Below are 23400 nucleotides of genomic sequence, written 5' to 3'. Positions count from 1 at the left end.
CCAGGGAATTTTCTGAAATCCTTCAGTTGGGAATTGAATTGATAATCCAGGGAATTTTCTGAAAGAATTGAGTTGATAATCCAGGGAATTTTCTGGAATCCTTCAGTTGGGGATGGAATTGATAATCCAGGGAATTTTCTGAAATCCTTCAGTAGGGAATTGAATTGATAATCCAAGGAATTTTCTGAAATCCTTCCATAGGGAATGGAATTGATAATCCAGGGAATTTTCTGAAATCCTTCAGCAGGGAATGGAATTGATAATCCAGGGAATTTTCTGGAATCCTTCAGTTGGGGACTGAACTGATAATCCAGGGAATTTTCTGAAAATCTTTAGCAGGGAATGGAACTGATAATCCAGGGAATTTTCTGAAAGAATTGAATTGATAATCCAGGGAATTTTTGAAATCCTTCAGTTGGGAATTGAACTGATAATCCAGAGAATTTTCTGAAATCCTTCAGTAGGGGATGGAATTTATAATTCAGGGAGTTTTCTGAAATCCTTCAGCAGGGAATGGAATTGATAATCCAAGGAATTTTCTGAAAATCTTTAGCAGGGAATGGAATTGATAATCCAGGGAATTTTCTGAAAGAATTGAATTGATAATCCAGGGAATTTTTGAAATCCTTCAGTAGGGGATGGAATTTATAATTCAGGGAGTTTTCTGAAATCCTTCAGTAGGGAATGGAACAGATAATCCAGGGAATTTTCTGAAATCCTTCAGTAGGGAATGGAACAGATAATCCAGGGAATTTTCTGAAATCCTTCAGTAGGGAATTGAATTGATAATTCAGGGAATTTTCTGAAAATCTTTAGCAGGGAATTGAATTGATAATCCAGGGAATTTTCTGAAATCCTTCAGCAGGGAATGGAATTGATAATCCAGGGAATTTTCTGAAATCCTTCAGCAGGGAATGGAATTGATAATCCAGGGAATTTTCTGAAATCCTTCAGTTGGAAATGGAATTGATAATCCAGGGAATTTTCTGAAAATCTTTAGCAGGGAATTGAATTGATAATCCAGGGAATTTTCTGAAAGAATTGAATTGATAATCCAGGGAATTTTCTGAAATCTTCAGTAGGGAATGGAACTGATAATCCAGGGAATTTTCTGAAAGAATTGAATTGATAATCCAGGGAATTTTTGAAATCCTTCAGTAGGGGATGGAATTTATAATTCAGGGAGTTTTCTGAAATCCTTCAGTAGGGAATGGAACAGATAATCCAGGGAATTTTCTGAAATCCTTCAGTAGGGAATTGAATTGATAATTCAGGGAATTTTCTGAAAATCTTTAGCAGGGAATTGAATTGATAATCCAGGGAATTTTCTGAAATCCTTCAGCAGGGAATGGAATTGATAATCCAGGGAATTTTCTGAAATCCTTCAGCAGGGAATGGAATTGATAATCCAGGGAATTTTCTGAAATCCTTCAGTTGGAAATGGAATTGATAATCCAGGGAATTTTCTGAAAATCTTTAGCAGGGAATTGAATTGATAATCCAGGGAATTTTCTGAAAGAATTGAATTGATAATCCAGGGAATTTTCTGAAATCCTTCAGCAGGGAATGGAAATGATAATCCAGGGAATTTTCTGAAATCCTTCAGCAGGGAATGGAAATGATAATCCAGGGAATTTTCTGAAAGAATTGAATTGATAATCCAGGGAATTTTTGAAATCCTTCAGTAGGGGATGGAATTTATAATTCAGGGAGTTTTCTGAAATCCTTCAGTAGGGAATGGAACAGATAATCCAGGGAATTTTCTGAAATCCTTCAGTTTGGGGTTAAAATATTGTTCCTACAAAGTGGAAACAGTTCCCCACGTTCCTACAAAGTGGAAACAGTTTAAAGTTGGAAATTAAGGACAAAAAGCTCAGAAAGTTTGAAGGACAGGGTTAAATGTCCTGGATCAGGGAATGGAGGGTGGCAATGCCAGGAAATAAATCCAGGGTGAATTTTCCCCTGGTTTTGTTTAGATTCCCAAAAAATGAGTGTCCACGAGCAATGCTGAGAGGATCAATGTGAAGAAGAATTAATTTTATGCCTCCAAATCTCTATTTAGTAAATCATGGGCACTGAAATCCAATTAATTGGATAAAATCTTTGCCAATGTCACAATCTGATGGATGAAGGAGGGAAGCGAAGAAGGAAGGAAAATTTCTGGACTCTTTCTTTAGGTGTGCCAACATCTATTTTCTGCTAAATTAATTTTTTGTGTGTCTAGAGGAATTTACAGGATCAGCTGCCCTGGTTTGGTGTTAAAATTTGCCTTTATCACAGCTTTAATTCCAAGCTGGAAGAAGGAAAATTTTCTTTTCTCAGTGGGATTTCTAGAACAGGGCATGTAGAGGTCAAAGTTTCTTGCTAGAAATCCTCGACAGGTGTGAAATATTTAATCCAAACCATTCATAAATCACCATTCTCTTCCCCACTTGATGCATTTAACTGCTCTGGGACAGTTTTATTCCAAATATCAGCAGTCCTGGGTCGAATTTGGGCTGTTGTTTGCCAGGAATGGAAATTCTGTATATCTTGATGGTGTTTCATTGGAGAATTTGGGTCTCGTGCTCCTTTGCCCAAATTGTGGCACCTGTAATTAAAAAAAAAAACAAACAAACAAACAAAAAAACCCTAAAACCACAAAAAACAAACAAACAAAATAACAAACAAAAATCCAAACAAAACAACAGTAACAACAACAAAAAAATGCAAACCCCTCCCCCCCAAAAAAACAAAAAAAACCCCAAAACAAAACAAAATTTGTGGTTTGCCTGCTGTAGGAAAACATTGGTGAAAATCTCATTTTCTTGGTGATAAGGCAATAAAAAACCCCATTTTTTGGCCAGTAGCAGCAGCAAGGTGAATTTTCCATGAGGGAAACTCCAGAAGGGAAAATGCTCCCTAAATTAAATTACCTGAGCTGATTTACATCACATTATAGGAACATCTAAGTGGGGTTTTCTCCTTCTTTTCTGGCATTTATCAACGCTGTGGATGCTTCCAAACAAGAATAATATCTAAAACTATTTTTAGATATTATTATTTCCTATATATTTTTAGATATTATTATTTCCTAGATATTATTATTTCCTAGATATTATTATTTCCTAGATATAATTTTTTTCCTAGCTAACTTGGGATTTCTTTTCCTTTCAGGCAGGTATTATCCCAAAAAATTTGCTGGAAGAGGAAGCAACTCTCAGCACCCCCTGCAAGGATTTTATCTCTCTTTTAAATTCCCCAGTTCAAAGCAGGGGTAATGACACTTGTGCTGATGATAAAATGGAGCGTGGCTGCATGGAGCAGCGTTTAAAAATAATGATACACCTCTAAGTAGGTCTTATAAAAGGAAATCTTCAATAGCTCCAGGGAAACAGATGCTTTGGGGGACTTGGGGATAAAAATAGCGGCTCCCAATTGGCAACCAAAACAGAAATGCAGCCCCACTCAGGCAAGCTCGGCAGCAGAAACTGCTCCGAGAACCTCAGGGCCCCGAAAGTGGGATGGTGTGAGAAGCACCTGGTGCTGCACCTGCAGGGGGGTTTGGCATCTTTTGGTCTGTTCTGCTTTTCACCAGAGAATTATTGAGTGGTTTGGGTGGGAAGGATGTTAAAACTCAGCCAGTTCCTCCCTGACACCTTCCACCATCCCAGGGTGCTCCAGCCTGGCCCTGGCACTCGGTTATCTAGGAAAAAATAATATCTAGGAACTAATAATGTCTAAAAACAAAGCTAAATAAAGCTAAACCCTGGGGTTTAGCATCCTTTGACTCTTCTGTATTTCACCATGCTTTTCATGGATTGGTTTGGGTGGGAAGGACGTTAAAGCTCAGCCAGTTCCTCCCTGACATCTTCCAGCATCCCAGGGTGTTCCAGGCCTTGGGCACTGCCAGGGATCCAGGATCTGGCAGCTCGGTTATCTAGGAAAAAATAATATCTAGGAAGTAATAATATCTAAAAACAAAGCTAAATAAAGCTAAAACCTGGGGTTTGGTATCTTTTTGCCTCTTCTGCATTTCGCCATGCTTTTCATGGAGTGGTTTGGGTGGGAAGGACATTAATCAGCCAGTTCCTCCCTGACACCTTCCACCATCCCAAGGTGTTTCAACCTGGATTGGAAACTGCCAGGGATCCAGGATCTGGCAGCTCAGTTATCTAGGAAAAAATAATATCTAGGAACTAATAATGCATAAAAATAAAGCTAAATAAAGCTAAACCCACCTGCAGTGGGGTTTGGCGTCTTTTTGCCTCTTCTGCTTTTCACCATGCTTTTCATGGATTGGTTTGGGTGGGAAGGACGTTAAAGCTCAGCCAGTTCCACCCCAACACCTTCCAGCATCCCAGGGTGCTTCAGCCTGGCCCTGGCACTCAGTTATCTAGGAAAAAATAATATCTAGGTAGTAATAATATCTAAAACCAAAGCTAAATAAAACTAAACCCTGAGGTTTGGCATCCTTTGCCTCTTCTGCTTTTCACCGTGCTTTTCATGGAGTGGTTTGGGTGGGAAGGACTCATCCAGTTCATCCCTGACACCTTCCAACATCCCAAGGTGTTTCAACCTGGATTGGGCACTGCCAGGGATCCAGGATCTGGCAGCTCAGTTATCTAGGAAAAAATAATATCTAGGAAGTAATAATACCTAAAAACAAAGCTAAATAAAGCTAAACCCTGGGGTTTAGCATCCTTTTGCCTCTTCTGCATTTCGCCATGCTTTTCATGGATTGGTTTGGGTGGGAAGGACGTTAAAGCTCAGCCAGTTTTCCACCCCAACACCTTCCATCATCCCAGGGTGCTCCAGCCTGGCCCTGGCACTCAGTTATCTAGGAAAAAATAATATCTAAGAAGTAATAATGTCTAAAAATAGCTAGGAAATAATAAAATTGTTTGGAAGCATCCACAGAGTAGATATATCCCTGGAAAAGAAGAAGAAAACCCCACTTCAGTGTTCCTGTGATGTGGTGGAAATGCAGCTCAGGTGATTTAATTTACCTGTGCCAGGGCCTGCCCACCCTCCCAGAGGAGAATTCCCTCCCAACATCCCAACCAAACCTCCTCTCTGTCAGTTCAGAGTGATTTTCTTGCTGTTTCTCAGCTTTCCCTCCATAGTGGTGCCTTTCACCACCAAATCAGGAGCTTTGCCCAGGGTTCATTTTTGGGGCAAAATCATTTTTCCGGGATGGAGGTTTGTGCTTTGCAGGGTGAGGTTTCCCTGGTGGCTGGCCAGGGGCAAAGGCAGGGGATGTTCCCAGGGCACAGAGGAGTGTGAGCAGCCCCAGCCCAGCCCAGCGTCTGCTCAGGTACCAATTCCGCTGATTTCAAGTTAAAATAATTGGGATTTCATGGACATTGGGAGATGTGGAGGAGTGTGAGCAGCCCCAGCCCAGCCCAGTGTCTGCTCAGGTACCAATTCCACTGATTTCAAGTTAAAATAATTGGGATTTCATGGACGTTGGGAGATGTGGCTTGATCTCTTCTCGTGGCTCTGCTGTGGAAGTGAAAACCTCCTTCAACGCCCCCTTAAACCTCATTCCAGCTGTTTGTCCTTCCTCAGCCTCAGGAACCCCTCAAAGCTCATTCCAGCTGTTTCTTGAAGCGTGGACCTCAAGGCAGGTGCCTCAACCCCACGTTTTTGGAGCACTCTTAATTAATTTTGTGCCTCCAAAGCTGTATTTAGTGAGTCATGGTCATTGAAATCCCCTTAATTGGACGTTTTTGGGTTTGGGACAGAAATATCAACCTGTACAAAAGCAAGCTGAGGAGAGGGGAATGTTTATTTTGTGTGCTTTTGTTTGACTCAGAGAAACAGAATTCTGGGTTTGTGATGATTTCTGCTTTTAGGGCAAAAGCCAGATCTCAAATGAACAGTTTTAATGTTCATTTAAAATAACAGTTTAATGTTCATTCAATAACAGTTTAATGTGTTGGTTTGGTGTTTTTCTTTCAGGTGGGTTCTCCCAAATGAAGACAACCACTCAGGTGAGTCAAATATTAATTTCTATTCTCAGTTCATGGAGTGACATGGACAGGGAACCCCCTGAGGCTCAGCACAAGGAATTCCCTCTCCTGTGCTTTTGTCCTGGCTAGAAAACAAAGTTTTGGCGAACTTTGGGTTCCTGTTATGGGATTTGCTCCCTTCAGGACAATCCCTGACTCAGAGAATCCCAGATTTGATGGGATTTAAATCCCACCTCATCCCTGCCATGGGGAGAATTTTCCTTGGGACCTGCAAGTCCTCCTGAATGCTGACTGCTCCAAGGCACAGCATTCCATGAAATCGGCTTTTCCCACGTGTGCTGGTTTTGTGGATTCCTGCATTCCTCGTGTGAGGATGGAAATCCTCATTTCCCCCAGAGCAGGGCACAAAAGGAGCAGGGAAAGCAGGTGCTGAACGATCCCTCTGAGAGGGTTTGAGATGGGCAAGAGAGGGAAGGAGGGCCTAAAGAAAGAGCTGGATTTCCTGCATCCAAATCAAGGAGCAGCAGAGAAAAAAAAAAAAAAAAAAAAAAAAAAAAAAAAAAAAACCACAGAAAAGAAAACCCCACCAAGTTTAATTTAAACCAAGTTTCATTTAAACCAAGTTTAATCCTGTCCCAGACAAGGTCAGCAGGCACCACTCACAAATAGCTCAGGCTTTGATTTGATCTGTCCCTTCCTAAAAGTGGAAGGTGAAAATATTGCACCCAGTGTGTGCTTTGGGAACTGGGGGGAAACCGAAGGGAGGAGGGAAATAAAGTGTTGTTTATTGTGGATATACGACCCCAGCGTGCTGGGAGAACGAGCCCCAGTGTGGGACATTGCTGGATCTGGCAGGGATTCAGACATCTGCCAGGGAAAGGGCGATTTTTGTCGGGAGAAGTGGGAGAGAGGGAGAGACACCGGGCTGGCTCTGTGTCAGCCCGCAGAACGCTTCCTCCTTAAAACCGCCTGCCCCAGCCGGGGCTGCCGGGTTTGGTATTCAGCAGCCGGGTCCCCGCCCCCCGGCAGCCTTTAACTTGGGAAGTTTGGAAGATGATCCAGAGCCGGGCCGTGCCGTGCCGTGTTTTGCTGTGCAGTGCTGAGCTGTGCTGTGCCGTGCCGTGCCGTGCCGTGCTATGCTGTGCTGTGCTGAGCTGTGCTATGCTGTGCCGTGCCGTGCTGTGTTTTGCTCTGCCGTGCCATGCTGTGCCGTGCCGTGCCATGCTGTGCCGTGCTGTGCTATGCAGTGCCGAGCCGTGCTATGCCATGCTGTGCTGTTTTGCTCTGCCGTGCCGTGCTATGCTGAGCCGTGCCGTGCCGTGCTGTGTTTTCCTCTGCCGTGCCGTGCCGCGCTGTGTTTTGCTCTGCCGTGCCGTGCCGTGCCGTGCCGTGTTTTGCTCTGCCGTGCCGTGCCGTGCCGTGCCGTGCCAGCGGCCCCGTTCACAGCCAGGCTGAACGCAGCGCGTTGGTGCAATGGTGCCGCAGTGCTGCGTGATCGGAATGCCAGATGCAACACGGGGGGAAAGGCCACAAATGTGCCTGCATTCCCAGTTTACACAAGTCTCCTTAGCAACTTCTCTGATTATTCACTTTTTTCCCCCTTTTTTTTTTTTATTTTTTTCCCCATACATGTTGTCCCAAATCCCCAGCGAATAAAACACTCCCCGAGTTTGGTTTTGTTTTTTTTTTTTTTTTTTTTTTTCTCAGTGTTGTTTTGCCTTTTCCTTTTGTTAAATTAGTGAATTAATTTTAATTTTATTTTTTTCCCCCCCTCTCTGTACCCTCGGCAGAGGGGCTGGGGGTGGGGGCACCGGGACAGTTTTCATTGTGACTTGCCCAGAGTTGGTTCCTTTCCAGTTGTTCACATCTCAGCATGCGGAATTATTGTGCTTTCTCCCCATTAGCCACAGAATTGGCACCAGCCTGACATTGTTACTCACTGGAATTGTATTTGCAGCCGGGCTGATTTTCTTTTTAATTTTTTTCTTCTTTTTTTATTTATTTATTTTAATCTCCCACATTTTTTTTTTTTTAATTTTCATTTCATGACAACCCCTTTGATTTCCCAAACAATATATTTAACAGTCTGTAAAATGGAGGAGAGGAGGGAAAAAAAAACCCAATCCCTGAATCCCATATTCCCCTCCCCGTGCCATTTTTTTTAGTTGCCTCCTGAAGAACCCCCTCCCTCCCCATAGGAGGGAGTGGCCTTTTAGTGATCAAGGTACGTTGGATTATTTTTAATTTTTTTTTTCCCAGTTTCTGTGATACTTTATTAATAGCATGGGGCAAGAGAGAGGCTGAAGGGTGGGGAGAGCAGGGGAGGAGGGTGGAGAAAAAGCAGAGTTCTCCTCCAAGCCCTGTACCTTGAAATAACTCAAGGGGAAAAGAGTTGCAGCCTCGCTTGAGTTATTTCAAAATCTTCCTGGGTGCTTTTACTTTTCCTTTTGCTCCTATTTTTTTTTAATTATTTATTTCCAAGGGGAGGGGGTAGAAAAAGGAAAGAAAAAAATAAAAAGAAGAAACTGAGCCAAAAAACATTTTGAAGGCTTGATCTTGGCTTCTATACAAACAGATGTTGCCTGTCATTCCGTTGTTAAGCAGGCAGCAGATTGGAGCAAGCAGCAGCAGTTTAGGGGGAACTGCAGCAGAACTGCAAAGTGGGAGATACAGAAATATAGAAATATATTTTTCTTTTTTTCCTTTTTTTTTGTTGGTTTTTTTGGGGGTTTTTTGGGGTTTTTTTTAGTTTTTTTTTTTTTTGTTCTCCACATCAATATTTTTCCCTTGGAATTACCTCTAATTACAACACGTCTCTCTTCAATTTTCTTTTAATTCAATTTGGTTTTTTTTGTTGTTGTGGGCAAAACAACCCCAAAACCAAATGGAAAAGCAGTAGCAACTCCCACCCAAATTTTACCAATGCATCTATTTTTTTAGGGCTGGTTTTGAGGGGTTTTTTTGGGGGTTGTTCTTTCTCCCACGTGTAGGAAAGGGGGTTCTGTAGGAAATGCTTTGGCATTCTCGGTAAGTGAACATTTTCCATCCCTCAGGTCAGGGATTTCAGGGATTTTGGGGTTTTCCTCACTCCCAGCCCTGCTCCTGGTGCTGGAGGTGCAGCTGGGGAGCTCCAAGGCCTTTCTGTGTCCTCTCCAAGCTTTGGGAAGGCTGCAGGAGCAGAACCTCGCTGTTTGTCCTGCAGAAATTCTCCCGGAGCTCTTTTGTGCTCTGCCCGTGGATTTTGTCCCTCATCCTTTTGATGCTCTCTGATTTTTTATTCCCCACTCCCTTTTTCACTTCTCCCCTCTGATTTAATCTCTGCCTGGCTGGGAGGAGAGAGGAAACAGCAAAACTCAAACTCAGCAGGCTTTGAGCCGAAGGAGTTAAAAGTTTCTTGGCAGCAGAGCAGCAGTTTAGCAACAGATCAGTTCATTTAAATGAAAGAAATCACAGCCCCAGCCATCTGATTTTGAAATTTCACATCTTCTGCTTCCACTTTAGAACAAAGCTTCTGTTTTTCCTTTCCCCCCTCTTATTAATCCGCGCTGCTTTTGTTCTAGACTCGGTGGGTTTGCAGAGAAACTCGGGATTCAGGCTGGGTTTTCCCTTGAAATGTGAAATTTTGGGGGTGCCTCCATCACATCCTGCACCCCCAGCAGCTGCTGGCAGGGCTGTTTGCCCCTCACTCTTTGTGAGATGGGAACAGCTCCCATTTTTTGGGATAAAGGAACCTCAGCATTGGGAAAAGGAGCTGGGAGCCGCAGGGAACTGAGTGGGGATTTTCCCTGCCCACATCTGGAGTTTGGGACTCAGGATTTTCCCTTTAAATGTGAAACTGGTTGGTGTCTCCATCACCTCCTGCACACAGCTCCCATTTTTTGGGATGAAGGCACCTCAGCCCTGGGAAAAGGAGCTGTGTCCAACAGGGAACCAATTGGGGATTTTCCCTGCCCACATCTGGAGTTTGGGACTCAGGATTTTCCCTTTAAATATTAAATTGGAGGTGCCTCCATCATCCTGCACGCCCAACAGTTGTTTGCTGGGAACAGCTCCCATTTTTTGGGATAAAGGCACCTCAGCATTGGGAAAAGGAGCTGGGAGCAGCAGGGAACTGAGTGGGGATTTTCCCTGCCCACATCTGGAGTTTGAGACTCAGGATTTTCCCTTTAAATGTGAAATTGGGGGTGCCTCCATCATCCTGCGCGCCCAACAGATGTTTCCTGGGAACAGCTCCCATTTTTGGGATAAAGGAACCTCAGCATTGGGAAAAGGAGTTGGGAGCTGTGTCCAACAGGGAACTGAGGAATTGAGCGGGGATTTTCCCTGCCCACATCTGGAGTTTGGGGCTCAGGATTTTCCTTTTAAATGTGAAACTGGGGGTGCCTCCATCATCCTGCACACAGCTCCCATTTTTTGGGATAAAGGAACCTCAGCATTGGGAAAAGGAGCTGGGAGCAGCAGGGAACTGAGTGGGGATTTTCCCTGCCCACATCTGGAGTTTGGGACTCAGGATTTTCCTTTAAATATGAAACTGGTTGGTGCCTCCATCACCTCCTGCACAAAGCTCCCATTTTTGGGATGAAGGCACCTCAGACCTGGGAAAAGGAGCTGTGTCCAACAGGGAACCGAGTGGGGATTTTCCCTGCCCACATCTGGAGTTTGGGACTCAGGATTTTCCCTTTAAATATGAAATTGGGGGTGCCTCCATCATCCTGCACGCCCAACAGCTGTTTGCTGGGAACAGCTCCCATTTTTTGGGATAAAGGCAGCTCAGCCCTGGGAAAAGGAGTTGGGAGCTGTGTCCAACAGGGAACTGAGGAACCAAGCAGGGATTTTCCCTGCCCACATCTGGAGTTTGAGACTCACGATTTTCTCTTTAAATGTGAAATTATGGGGCTGCCTTCATTATCCTGAAACTGCTGGTGGCAGGGCTGGGAACAGCTCCCATTTTTTGGGATAAAGGCACTGGGAAAAGCATTGGGAAAAGGAGCTGTGTCCAACAGGGAACTGAGGAACCGAGCGGGGATTTTCCCTGCCCACATCTGGATTTTGTGTCCCTCCAACATCTGCAGCACCAAGTGGTGGCTCAGGGTTCCATTTTCCTGCACTTCATGGTGTGCTCAGAGCATAAACCCCATCATGGTTTTAATATTCTGGCCCAAAAGGATCACAAACAACTTTTTTTTGTTGCTGTTTGCTCATTTAAATGCGCTCGAGCCTTGGCACAGGTCCTGGGAGTTTTGTTTTGTTTCTACGTCAAGGAAAATGAAATAAATCAGCTCTCCATGGTGGTGAAGTTGGGGATTTAAAAAATAATAATGATTTAAAAAAATTTAGGAAATTAAGGAATTAAAAAAAAAATTAAACGTAATAAAGAAAAAAAAAAGGGAAAAATTTACAAAATGATCTATTGATAAATTATTAAAAAAAATTAAATTAAATGTAGTGGCTTACGCTGAAGGAATGTGTTTGGAGGGAGTTGGGACCAAGAGGCTTTTCCGTGGAGCTTCTTCCCAGTGGCATTGAATCCAAGAAAGGCTGGGATGTTTGGGAATGGGTGAAAACTATCATGGAAAAAGGGGGGAATCCTTGTGTCAGGAGGCTGCTCCCCAATCCCACCATGCCTGCACCCCTGGGTGAAACCTCAGTGGGGAGGAACAGCCTGGAGTGGGTGAAAAATCGAGGTTCTGGTGCCGAGAGTGGGGAGAGGAACCAACCTCCACCTCTGCCGTGGCTGCTCGTGCCTCTGGCTGGGTTTGGGGTTTGTTCTGGCCAGCACCGGGAGCCGGCCCGTCCCCCTCGATATTGGGAATATTTCTGCGGGTGTCGTTGTGGTTGCATCACAGAGCTCTCCTTCCTCATCTCCATTCTTGTGCAAAATTCAAATAATTCCCCCCCTCTCCCCATAGCAGCTGTGCATGGGGTTTGTTGGGTTTTTTTTGGGGTTTTTTTTTTTTTAGTTTTTTTTTTTTTAAGTCGCTCTTTAACGTTGCGAAAGGAACAATAAAATGAAAGGCAAAACCGGCATCTTAAAACTTGGCAAGTGAAAGCAGCTTGGACTGGCAGCCAAGAATCCTGCTGTGGTGCAAAAAGAATAGCATCCACGGAGCCACCACAACCCGGGGCTGCTCCTCTTTTCACAACCGCGCCGGCACCGAGAAATAATTATTCCTTGTATCAGTGTTCAAAGAGTCAACAAGCCCCAAAAAGCTTGCTTGGGGAACCTCCTCCAAAGCAGGTAACGGTGCTCCTCTTTGATTCTGCTTGGCTCCAGCTGGGATTTTGGGGTGAGGAAGGATCTGCAGAGGAGAGCTAATCACTTGCAGGAGTTGGTGCGCGCCGCTGACCGCCAGGGAAGGCGTTCGCCTCGTCCTCGCTCCTTTCTTTTCCTGAATGGATTTGGTGGGAACAGCACTGGCGAACTTCTGGAGTGCTTGTGTTCCCAGGAATGTTTTGTTTCCATGCGGGAGGAGGGGGTTGAGCCAAGGTGGAAGACGGGAAAAGAATCGTCCAAAAAAAAAAAAAAAACCAATTTAAAAGTGAGGATGTTGGGAGGTGGGGAGGCGTTCCTCTCGTGAGGAGCTTGGCTGTTCTTTTTTTTTTTTTGCTCCTAAAAGCTGTAGCCTCTGGGTGTAGGAAAACAGCATCCATTCCTTGAAAATATGCCATGAAAATATCCATAAATATTTTGTCTTCCAGAATACGTTCCCGAGGAGTTGGGCCTAGCAATATGGCAGCGCACGTTCCATAGGAAACCCTGCAGAACGCTGCTGCTGCTGCTGAGGTAATTTGGAATTCTCAGTCAGTATCTCCCTTCCCCTTCTCATTCCTTAAAATTGTTTCAAGCACAGAAATCCTTAAAAAGTTGCTTTTTGAAGCTAGGATAAAGTGTGTGTGTGTGTATATGTAAATATATATATATATATTTACAGGCCTAAATACTTTTGGGTTAAAACTGGGGAAAAAACAATGGGAATTATTTCACAGTTGTGTTTCTGATTTGCCTGAATTTCGGGGCAGAAGGACGAAATGGCTGCAAACAGCTTTTTGCTCAGGCACACAATGCATTCCGTGGTGATCGATTTCCCTGGACAGGGCATTTCTGCTTTGTGGTTTGCAAGAAAACCTCCCACAGACCAAACCCTCAGTGTCAGATCTTTAGAGATTTTATTTCTCCATATTTCCATCTATATTCCTTTGGATATAAATCTCTGAAATACCAGCTTTATATTGGGTTGTTACTGATAAAAATATTCTGTATTTTTGGTTGTCCCACATAGCAGAGCCTTGTTGCTCCTGTGATCAGTGATATTGTAAAATTAACAATGAAGCAAAGTGTGCTCAGTGTAAGGATCTGAGAAACCTAAATAAAAATCCCTTAAGGTGCAGGTTGAAACTTTTTATTTGTAATCTCAGCATTCGAGGCAAATTCAGGCTGGTGCTGATTGATTTGTTTGCCTCTGATGGATTTTCTGCCACTCTGTGTGTGTTCATCAGGTTTGCACAAGGTGCAATAGCTCTGGGATCAATCCATGGGGGGAAACGTTCCCAACCCCACATCTTGGCAAATCCATGGCTGCCTTTCAATCCCCCTGAATATATTGGATACATATTGAAAAAGCAGCTCTCATTAAAAAAAAAAAAAAAAAAAAAAAATTAAAAATCAGTATTTTTCAACAAACAAAAGTGTTGCTTTGCTGCTGCTGCCTTAAAGCTTGTCCATGGGTTTGCTTTCCAAAAGGAGCAGGTTGGTTGCTGGATATTTGTAATTTAGGTGCCGTGGAATGTCATCCCTGTGCCCCATTCTCCTGGAACTCTCAGGAATTCAGCGGGGCACAATCAAATTTACGGTGGGGATTTCTTTGAAGCTTTCCCAGGGATGCCTCTTGCTGCTTTTTCCCCTTTTTTTCTCTGCTGATGGATCCCAACTCTCCCCGTTCCCTTTTTGTGCTGGAAAAGCCAATCAGGTGGGGAGTGGGAGGTGCACAGGAACAGGGTGGGTTTTCCCAACAAATCCCAGATTTCCTGGAGCATGTGCAGGGCTCCTCCAAGGTCTGGCTCTGGGCAGAGCTGGGGACACGAATCCCGTGCAAAAAACACCCAAATTTTACAGCTTGGTTTTTTAAATGGATTTAACATATCCCAGGGAAAGGAGATTAGCCCAGGAATTAATGGGAAAGAGGAAAAAAAAAGGTTTGGAAATAGATAAAGTGAGGAAAATTTACCCTCATCATGATTTCAGTGAGATCATCTCATAAAAAAATCAAATTTCTCTGCCAGAGCCATCCAGATTAGCTCACTTCATACACATAACTGAATGTAAAGAATATTACATGTCAGGTTAAGCTTTTTTCTTTTTTGACTGTTCTATATTCCTATTCTATATTTATAATATATTTATATTCCTATTCTATAACATTTCCAAATCAACATCTCTTATCTCAAAAACTTACATACAAATAGAAACCTTCTATAAAAACCATATAAAACTTCTGTTATAAACCTTATAATAGGTATATCACAAATAATGGTATAGAAGGTTTATATACCATACAAACCTTATATACCATATAAACCTTATATACCAAATATACCATATAAACCTTATATACCAAATATACCATATAAACCTTCTGTTATAAACCTTATCATAGGTATATCACAAATAATGGTATAGAAGGTTTATATACCATACAAACCTTATATATCATATAAACCTTATATACCACATATACTATATAAACCTTATATACCACATATACCATATAAACCTTATATAACATATATACCATATATACCAAACCAAACCTTCTATAACCCATACCATATAAACCTTCTATTAAATTTTTAAAAATTCTCTCCAAATTCATTCCCCACAATTAGGGTTAAAAATGAATATATTGAATATAAAGAAAACATTTCCTGCAGTTTTGCACAACACAATGAAGCTGAGTGCAAAATTCCCTTTTCCAGGAAGAAATCCTGGTGCTCCCAGCAACAACTGACCCCAAAAATTGCACCTTTAGGCCCTGTTGGACAACCTGGATTTTAACCTCAGGTTGCCTGCAGTAAATGAGCTTTGTGGTGGAGGGCTGGGGTTATTTTTGGCTGGGTAACATTTGTTGTGTTCCATTTGCAGCTCCGTTCCCAAGGAGGGCACAATCCCTGCCCCGCCCCGGCCTCCACCGCTGTGGGCCCTGAGCTTTCTCCACCCCAAAATTCCATCCCTGTATTTGCAAAGATGCTGCAGCACGAATTTTTGGCTGCTGGAAAACTTTGGGAGAAGCTGGATGCTTTTAAGGTGAGTGAAGTTGGAGGATGAATTTAGATAACCTTTGGGCAGATGGTGAAAGTTTAACATCTATAACAGGAGTTTCTTGCCGCCCAGCGATTCCAAATGAAGGGAAAAAAATTGTATTTTATAATTGCATATTTAAAGGTTGAAGTGATTTATTTTAAGAACCTGCACCAAAAAAAAAATAAAAAAAAAAAAAGAAGAGGGAGAATTTTCTAACAGCATCCAAATAGCAAAATTCTTTTCCAAGTGATTTTACAGAGGATAATATTAACTTGCATTTATCTGGTTTGTCTCCTGAAGGAAAAGAAGTGAAAATTCGGTGACACTCTGAGCAAGTGATTTTGTCCACCAGCTCCACGTGGAGCTCACAGCCAGGCTGCTTTTCCCCAGCAATAAAATGGGAAATGTTCCTTCCACAGGAAAACAAACTTGGAAACCTCAGGGGAAGGAGGGGGCCCCTCCTGCTTGTGGTGGCAAAACTTTGCTTTTATTAGAAAAATCTTAAAGGACTTTTACATTTGTCTGTGTGGAAGAGATGCAGGGTTGAGGTCGGGGGGGATTGCCAGCTTGGTCAGCAGAGTGACAGGGGTTTTGTTTTTTGCCTTTAAAAATAGAATTAAAGTAGAACCCCAGCCCAGGAATGACTTCTCTGAAAGTTAAAACAACTCCCAGGCACTTGTTTAACCAGGCTGCCAGAATGGAAACAACTTTTTGCAGGGTGGGGGGGATGGCTGAGTGTTGGAATTCTGTTTGCGTCCCAAAATTTTGCTGTTGGATCATTTCCCACCCTGTTTTAGAGATACACCTCCAATGCTGCTCGCTGATTCAATTCCTGTTAACCTCAGTGCTGTGCAACCACCAGAAATCCTGTCCAGCAAAGTGCTTGTGAGGAAGAACCACAGATCAGCTTTATTTTGCTTGCTTTAACATTTTATTTTATTTTATTTCGCTGATTTTCTTAAGGCTCCCACGGGGGTGCAGGCATCTGTGGCTTTATCTCAGCACAAAATCAAAAATCCACTCTGCCCCTCACATCCAAGGAGGGGCTTTGAGAGAACGAAAGCTCCTGGGTAAAACTCACAAATTCCACTTGCAGGAAGGTTTTTCCTCTTTCCATCCCCCCCTAAAAGGGACCCCAAAGCCTGTCAGTGCTGCAGGAATCCCTGCCTGCTGCCACAAACCCGTAGATCCGAACTTGTGCTCATATTCCACACAAGCTTGTATCTATAGGTCTGGGGCTGGCTGGCAAGAGCACCCCGGGGTGCTGCTGCACTTCAAATATCCTTCACTCTTCCCTCCCTTTTCCCCCCTCCTCCCTCTTTTATTTTTATTTATTTTTATTCATTTTAATTATTTTTTAATTTATTTTTTTTATTTTATTTATTATTTTTATTGGTATTTTTATTTTGAGGAATGTATAAGTGGAGCTGCAAACCTCTCCCTCAGCTTTCGGTGCCCAAAGGGGTCTGTGCTTGGTTGGTGCTGAGGAAAATTGGGATGGGGGAAAGTTGATTTTGACATCAGGAGGAAGAAATTCAATCCCACCCATGGCCTGCCCTGGTACTGGGGATGTGATAGGGAGAATTCTTGTGTTGATTCTGGAGCAGATAAAATAATTTCATGTAAATTTCAATGAAATTTATAATTTCGTTTATTTTATGAAATAATTTCATTTCTTTCTATTTCATTTATGAAATAATTTCATTCCTAATATTTGAAATATTTCATTTATGAAAATAAATTCATTTATTCAGGTTGTAACATGGAGTTATTCTTTCCTTGCTTAGTCCAGGAATTTGTGAGAGGAACAATCTCTTCTCCTCCTTTATATCCAGGAACTTGGAATCCCTCCTCTGACCTTGGCCTCCAGCTCCTCTCTCAAAAATCAGTTTATTACAGAACCCCATTCCTCCCAATTTCATGGTGTTTGTGTCTTTTCAAATAGGTATTAAGAGAAAAGAATCATGCTGGAAAGTCCAAAAGAAAGGGTAGGACAGGAAAAACCCGCATGGGATCAGGCAGTGCAAAGGCTGCTGTGGAAAAGTTAAAAAAACTTTAAAGTTGGGAGAGTGGAAGAATTATTTTTGTCATTTTTTAAACCCCGATGTACAGATTCTATATGAAAATAATTAGGGCTGTGAACTCAAAATAAAGTCTGACTCTTTCTTTCCAGCTGCTCTCAGTGTTAATTCCACCAAAGATTTGCTCTGCATTTCCACTTTTAAATTTCTCTGGTTTGAACTTGGCTGCTTTGACATACGCTGCTGTAGGCCAAAAAAGGGATTTTTTTTTCCACTCTTTGCTGAATTTCCAGGGTTTTCTATGTGTTTTCTGTTTATTATAGAAGTTTATGTTGAAAGGAAGTCAGGGAAGTCCAACCGCTCTTCCTTCTCTCTGTGAGCTGAAACTAGGATTAAAAAAAAGGGAAAAAAATCGCATTTTGGTGCCGTGTGCGATGCAAAGTTGGGTATAAAAGCTGGTGCTGAATATTCCTTAAATGTTGGGATGGAAAATCAAGGAATAAAAGCTGATGGGTCGTTTCCAGCAGATTTTACCCAGAACAGGCACCTGGAGCTGAGCTCTCCTTTGGGATTTCTGGTTGCTCCATCCATGGTGGGATGAGCAGGAGCTCACCGTGGGAGCACGAGGAGATTGGGACAGCAAAAACTGATTTTTCCAGAAAATCTGAGAAAAATCTGGGCTGCTTTGGGGTTGGTTTTTAAAATGCTGTGGGTGTTCACTACCTTGGGTTCCTCTGGGCTCGTTTAGTCTGAGCTCCAAGGAGAAGTGAGCTGGTAAAACCCAATAAAATCCAAATTTCTGTCGGGTGGTCCCTCCTCTGTGAGTAAAACCCAATAAAATCCAGATTTCTGTGGGGTGGTCCCTCCTCTGTGAGTAAAACCCAATAAAATCCAGGTTTCTGTTGGGTGGTCTCTCCTCTGTGAAGCCAGAGAGAAAAGCCTGGAATTGGTCAAGAATGTTCTGGAATTGTTCCAGGATGTTCTGGATTGGTGAAGGATGTTCTGGATTGTTCAAGGATGTTCTGGATTGGTCAAGGATGTTCTGGGTTGGTCAAGGATGTTCTGGATAGTTCAAGAATGCTCTGGATTGGTCAAGGATGTTCTAGAATGTTCAAGGATGTTCTGGGTTGGTCAAGAATGATCTCTCAAGAATGTTCTGGATTGGTCAAGGATGTTCTGGACTGGTCAAGGATGTTCTAGAATGTTCAAGAATTTTCTGGATTGGTCAATGATGTTCTGGATTGGTCAAGGATGTTCTAGAATGTTCAAGAATGCTCTGGATTGGTCAATGATGTTCTGGATTGGTCAAGGATGTTCTAGAATGTTCAAGGATGTTCTGGGTTGGTCAAGAATGATCTCTCAAGAATGCTCTGGATTGGTCAAGGATGTTCTGGATTGGTCAATGATGTTCTGGGTTGGTCAAGGATGTTCTAGAATGTTCAAGAATGCTCTGGATTGGTCAAGGATGTTCTGGCACTTCAGGTGACTTTGCTTGGAGAGAACCAACAACCCCTGGCAGGGGAATTGGGTCAGATCCGTCCCAAAATGAGGCCCCACCATTTGGTTTGATTTTTTTTTTAATTAGGAAATCAATGCTTGAATCATAAAAAAGAGGAAAGAAGAAACAGATTTATTTTTTTCTTCTCTTCAGTGCAATTTCTCTCTGAATAAGTTGGGACCTGCTAATCAATATCCGAATTATTTTTTTACCTCCTTTTGGTGAGAGGCTTGGTCTAAACACAGCTGGATGCTCAGAAAGGAAACTTCAGAGAAGCGGCAGCAGAAGTGGGGTGAGCTGCTGGGAGGAGGAGCAGGGAGTTGTTTCTGAGGCTGAGCACGTTTGCTGATTGCTCCTGGTTTTTTGGGGTGAATTTGGGGTTTGCTGTGGCTCCCAAACCCCAAACTCTGTATGGGAAAGGCTTGGGGAGGATGGAAGGAGCAGCAGCAGCTCAGCTTTTCTGAGCTCAGCTAATCCAACAAACCAAATAAAACCTGTGCTTGCAAGGTTTTATTTTTAATTATTATTATTTCCCTCTTTAAAAATTACTATTCATTATATTCAATATATTACTGCATAATAATGAATATAATTCATGATTATGCATTATATATAATATATTATATGTTATATATGGCATATAATTGATATTGTGCATTATATCTCATTATGTATTTTAATATATTGTTATACATTATATATCATATATTATTTATATAATATGTCTTATATTATATATTATATATTATATATTATATATTATATATTATATATTGCATATTACATATTAAATATTAAATAATATATAATAGATATTATATATATTATGTATTATATATAATATATAAAATTTCAACAAAAGCTGAAGGAGTGAGGTGAGCAGCAGGAATCATGTCAGCATATATATAATATATAATTAAAATACATTATAACCAATAATATATAATATATAATATATAATATATAATATATAATATATAATATATAATATATAATATATAATATATAATATAGTATATAGTATATAGTATATAGTATATAGTATATAGTATATAGTATATAGTATATAGTATATATAATATATAATATATATGAACTGCTGAGATCAGAGCCCTTCACCCACCTGGAGGCTGCAGGGGGACTTCAAGAGGCACTGCTGGAATCAAACCAGAGCACCTGGATGTGAGAATTACCCCAAAATGCCCCAAAATCCTCTCCAAAAATCAGTGCCTTCATTAGTGCAGCTCCTTTCTCTGGAAATGGGCAGAGTTGCTGCTTTAGAGGTTAAAAAAAACCCAAAACCCTCCTGTGTGGCTGTGTCTGCATCTGGGGAGGTTTTGCTGGGCTTGTTTGGCCAGAGTTAAACTGGAAAGCAGCAGAAGTTCCTCTCTGAGGAATCCAAGCTTGCTCAAATCTTTTTTTTTAATTTAAATTTTAATATTTCTTAAATCTTTTTTTTTTTTCTCCCTCAAAATATCACTGTGCCATTCCTCCCTGACCATTTCTCCTGTGGCTGCCTGAGAACACCTGTAAGGTCTCCTCGTGGTCTCCACTGAGGGCTGAAAAATGGAATTTATTTGTCGTGGTCCCCACTGAGGGATGAAAAATGAATTTATTTGTGTGTTCCCTCCTTTCCCAGCCTGGTGAGGAGCACAGGGAGCCCCTGTCAGCAGAGGAGCACCCAATAATTAGAATAACCATATGCAGTGGCAAATGGGATCCGTGAGGAGCAGAATGGAATTGTGCGCCCTGGAATTTGAACCCCGTCCAAATACTCTTATTCAGAGAATCAAATCTGGTTAAACTCTTAAAGAGCACATAAATTTCGGTATTCTGGTTATTTCATTAATCTGATTTTAATTTCTTTTTCTCCCCCACCTCCTCCCTCTTTTTTTGTTTATTTGCTTGTGATCAGTAGGGGAGGGAATAAGGGGGAAAATAAGGAGAGGATTTTTAGGGGAGGGGTCCCAGGCACCTGCTCAGGAGCATTGCAGGAGTGGAATTCCCTGAGCTGGGAGTGCTGGTTGGATTTTTGCAGGTTCATGGTGAAATCCAGCCCCAAGAATCCACCCTGAATCCACGGTTTTTCTGTGTGACTGAATTGCTTCTTTCCACTGCTTGGAAGGAATGGGATATTCCAACCAGGCAGTTCCCAAAAATCAGCTCTGGGTTGGGATTCTCACCTCACTCTTGGGAAATTCAGCAGGAAATGTGGGCAGGGGAAGGAGCTTTGTGGATTTTTCTCTCAGGGAACAGGAATAAAACCAGTGAGGAGTGAAAACTTCCCAGTCCAGACTGAATATTGGTCCTGGTGTCTGCTGGACTTGGTGGCATGGGCAAACCTTGGAGGTTTTATCTTTATTCCAAATAAAGTCTTGGAGGTTTTATCCAGAGATTTGTTCCAGGTAAAGCCTTGGAGGGATTTGTTGGAAGTACCTAACTCAGGAGAGCTCTTCCTTGGGAATATCCAGTGGGGAATACTGGAGTTTTTATCCAGATCTTTATTTCAGATAAAGCCTTGGAGGTTTTATCAAGATATTTATTCCAGATAAAACCTTGGAGGTTTTTGGTGAAAGTACCTAACTCAGGAGAGCTCTTCCTTGGGAATATCCAGTGGGGCATGGGCAAACCTTTGAGGTTTTATCTTTATTCCAGATAAAGTCTTGGAAGTTTTATCCAGATCTCTATTTCAGATAAAGCCTTGGAGGTTTTATCCAGATCTCTATTCCAGATAAAGCCTTGGAGGTTTTATCAAGATATTTTTTCTAGGTAAAGCCTTGGAAGTTTTATCCAGATATTTATTCCAGATAAAACCTTGGAGGTTTTTGGTGAAAGTACCTAACTCAGGAGAGCTCTTCCTTGGGAATATCCAGTGGGGAATACACTCAGCTGAATTTTGTAGGGATTTTTAGGGGGTTTTGTACATAAAAATTGCGTGTTTCAAAGCAGAGGTTTGCTTCTCAGAGCTGGGACTCCAGAGCTGGAGGGCCTGAGAGGAATTCTCCAGAGGAATTCTGTCTCTTTTTGGAAATAAATAATCCCTGGACGTGAACCCCAGCATTTCTGTGCTAGGACAGCAGCTGGAGTCACGTTTCCTTCAGGAATCCGGAGTTACAGGCAGAGAAAAGACAGAATTTTTTAATTACACTGGAGCTTTAGAATAAGGCTGGGCTGGGCTGGGCCAGAGATTCCCTTTTGTCCCCAGAAGGGTGAAATCATTTCTGGAACTGCAAGAGGCCTAAAAGGGGTCCCAGCAAAAAGCTCTGGGGCCCCACGAGGTGGTTTGGGAGCACAGAGCTCCACGTGTTCAACAGGAGCTCCCTGACATCGATAAAATATCACAGCATTGTCATTAAGTTACAGATCCGCCCTAATTGTGTAATTAGGTATGATTGTGCTAATTGGGTAAAGACATAATTGACAAAAATCACCAGAAAACAAACAGGGAGCTCGGTGCCACCACGGGGAGGGGTCACAAGGGCTGGGCCTGGCTCTGCTCTGCTCCTGCCCTGGCCAGGCATGGACAGGGGACACGAAGGGACACAAAAAATGGCAGAAATAATGGCAGAAATAATGGCATAAATAAATAATGGCACAAATAAATAATGGCACAAATAATGGCAGAAATAAATAAAGGCAGAAATAAATAATGGCAGAAATAAATAATGGGCAGAAATAATGGTACAATGGCACAAATAATGGCACAAACTGGCACAAATAATGGCAGAAATAATGGCATAAATAAATAATGGCACAAATAAATAATGGCACAAATAATGGCAGAAATAAATAATGGCAGAAATAAATAATGGGCAGAAATAATGGCAGAAATAAATAATGGCACAAATAAATAATGGCACAAATAAATAATGGCACAAATAATGGCAGAAATAAATAATGGCAGAAATAAATAATGGGCAGAAATAATGGTACAATGGCACAAATAAATAATGGCAGAAATAATGGTTCAATGGCACAAATAATGGCAGAAATAATGGTACAATGGCACAAATAATGGCACAAACTGGCACAAATAGTGGCACAAATAATGGCACAAGTTATGGCACAAATAATGGTACAAATAACGGCACAAATAAATAATGGCACAAAACAATGGCACAAATAATGGTGCAAATAAATAATGGCAGAAATAATGGCACAAACTGGCACAAATAATGGCACAAATAATGGCAAAAATAATGGCACAAGTAATGGCACAATAATGGCAGAAATAATGGCACAAATAAATAATGGCACAAGGTATGGCACAAATAATGGTACAAATAGTGGCACAAACAAATAAGGGCACAAGCAATGGCAGAAATAATGGCACAAGTAAATAATGGCAGAAATAATGGCAGAAATATTGGCACAAACAATGGCACAAATAAATAATGGCACCAATAATGGCACAAATAAATAATGGCACAAGTAATGGCACAAACTGGCACAAATAATGGCACAAATAATGGCAGAAATAATGGTACAATGGCACAAATAATGGCACAAACTGGCACAAATAATGGCACAAATAACGGCACAAATAAATAATGGCAGAAATAAATAATGGCAGAAATAATGGCACAAATAAATAATGGCACAAATAAATAATGGCACAAATAATGGCAG

General features: G+C 41.8%; 1 protein-coding gene across 7 annotated transcripts in view; it reads left to right on the top strand.

Moving 5' to 3' along the window:
* Window positions 1-23400, top strand: part of LOC106630104 (uncharacterized) — a 178040-nt gene that overhangs the window by 131521 nt on the left and 23119 nt on the right. For all 7 annotated transcript variants that reach the window (XR_012583881.1, XR_012583877.1, XR_012583880.1 and 4 more), the window contains 3 exons: window positions 5944-5975; window positions 12654-12738; window positions 15094-15255. Coding sequence is in view for 2 of the 7 variants with exons in the window: in XM_074559649.1 (XP_074415750.1) it covers window positions 5944-5975; window positions 12654-12738; window positions 15094-15255 (279 nt within the window). In the remaining 5 variants the exon portion in view is untranslated. The remainder of the gene's footprint in view (window positions 1-5943; window positions 5976-12653; window positions 12739-15093; window positions 15256-23400) is intronic.

The sequence above is a fragment of the Zonotrichia albicollis genome, chromosome 27, assembly GCF_047830755.1.
Source record: "Zonotrichia albicollis isolate bZonAlb1 chromosome 27, bZonAlb1.hap1, whole genome shotgun sequence".
NCBI lineage: Eukaryota > Metazoa > Chordata > Aves > Passeriformes > Passerellidae > Zonotrichia > Zonotrichia albicollis.
Note: the sequence above shows the minus strand (reverse complement) of the source record. Positions and strands in the feature narration are given on the sequence as shown.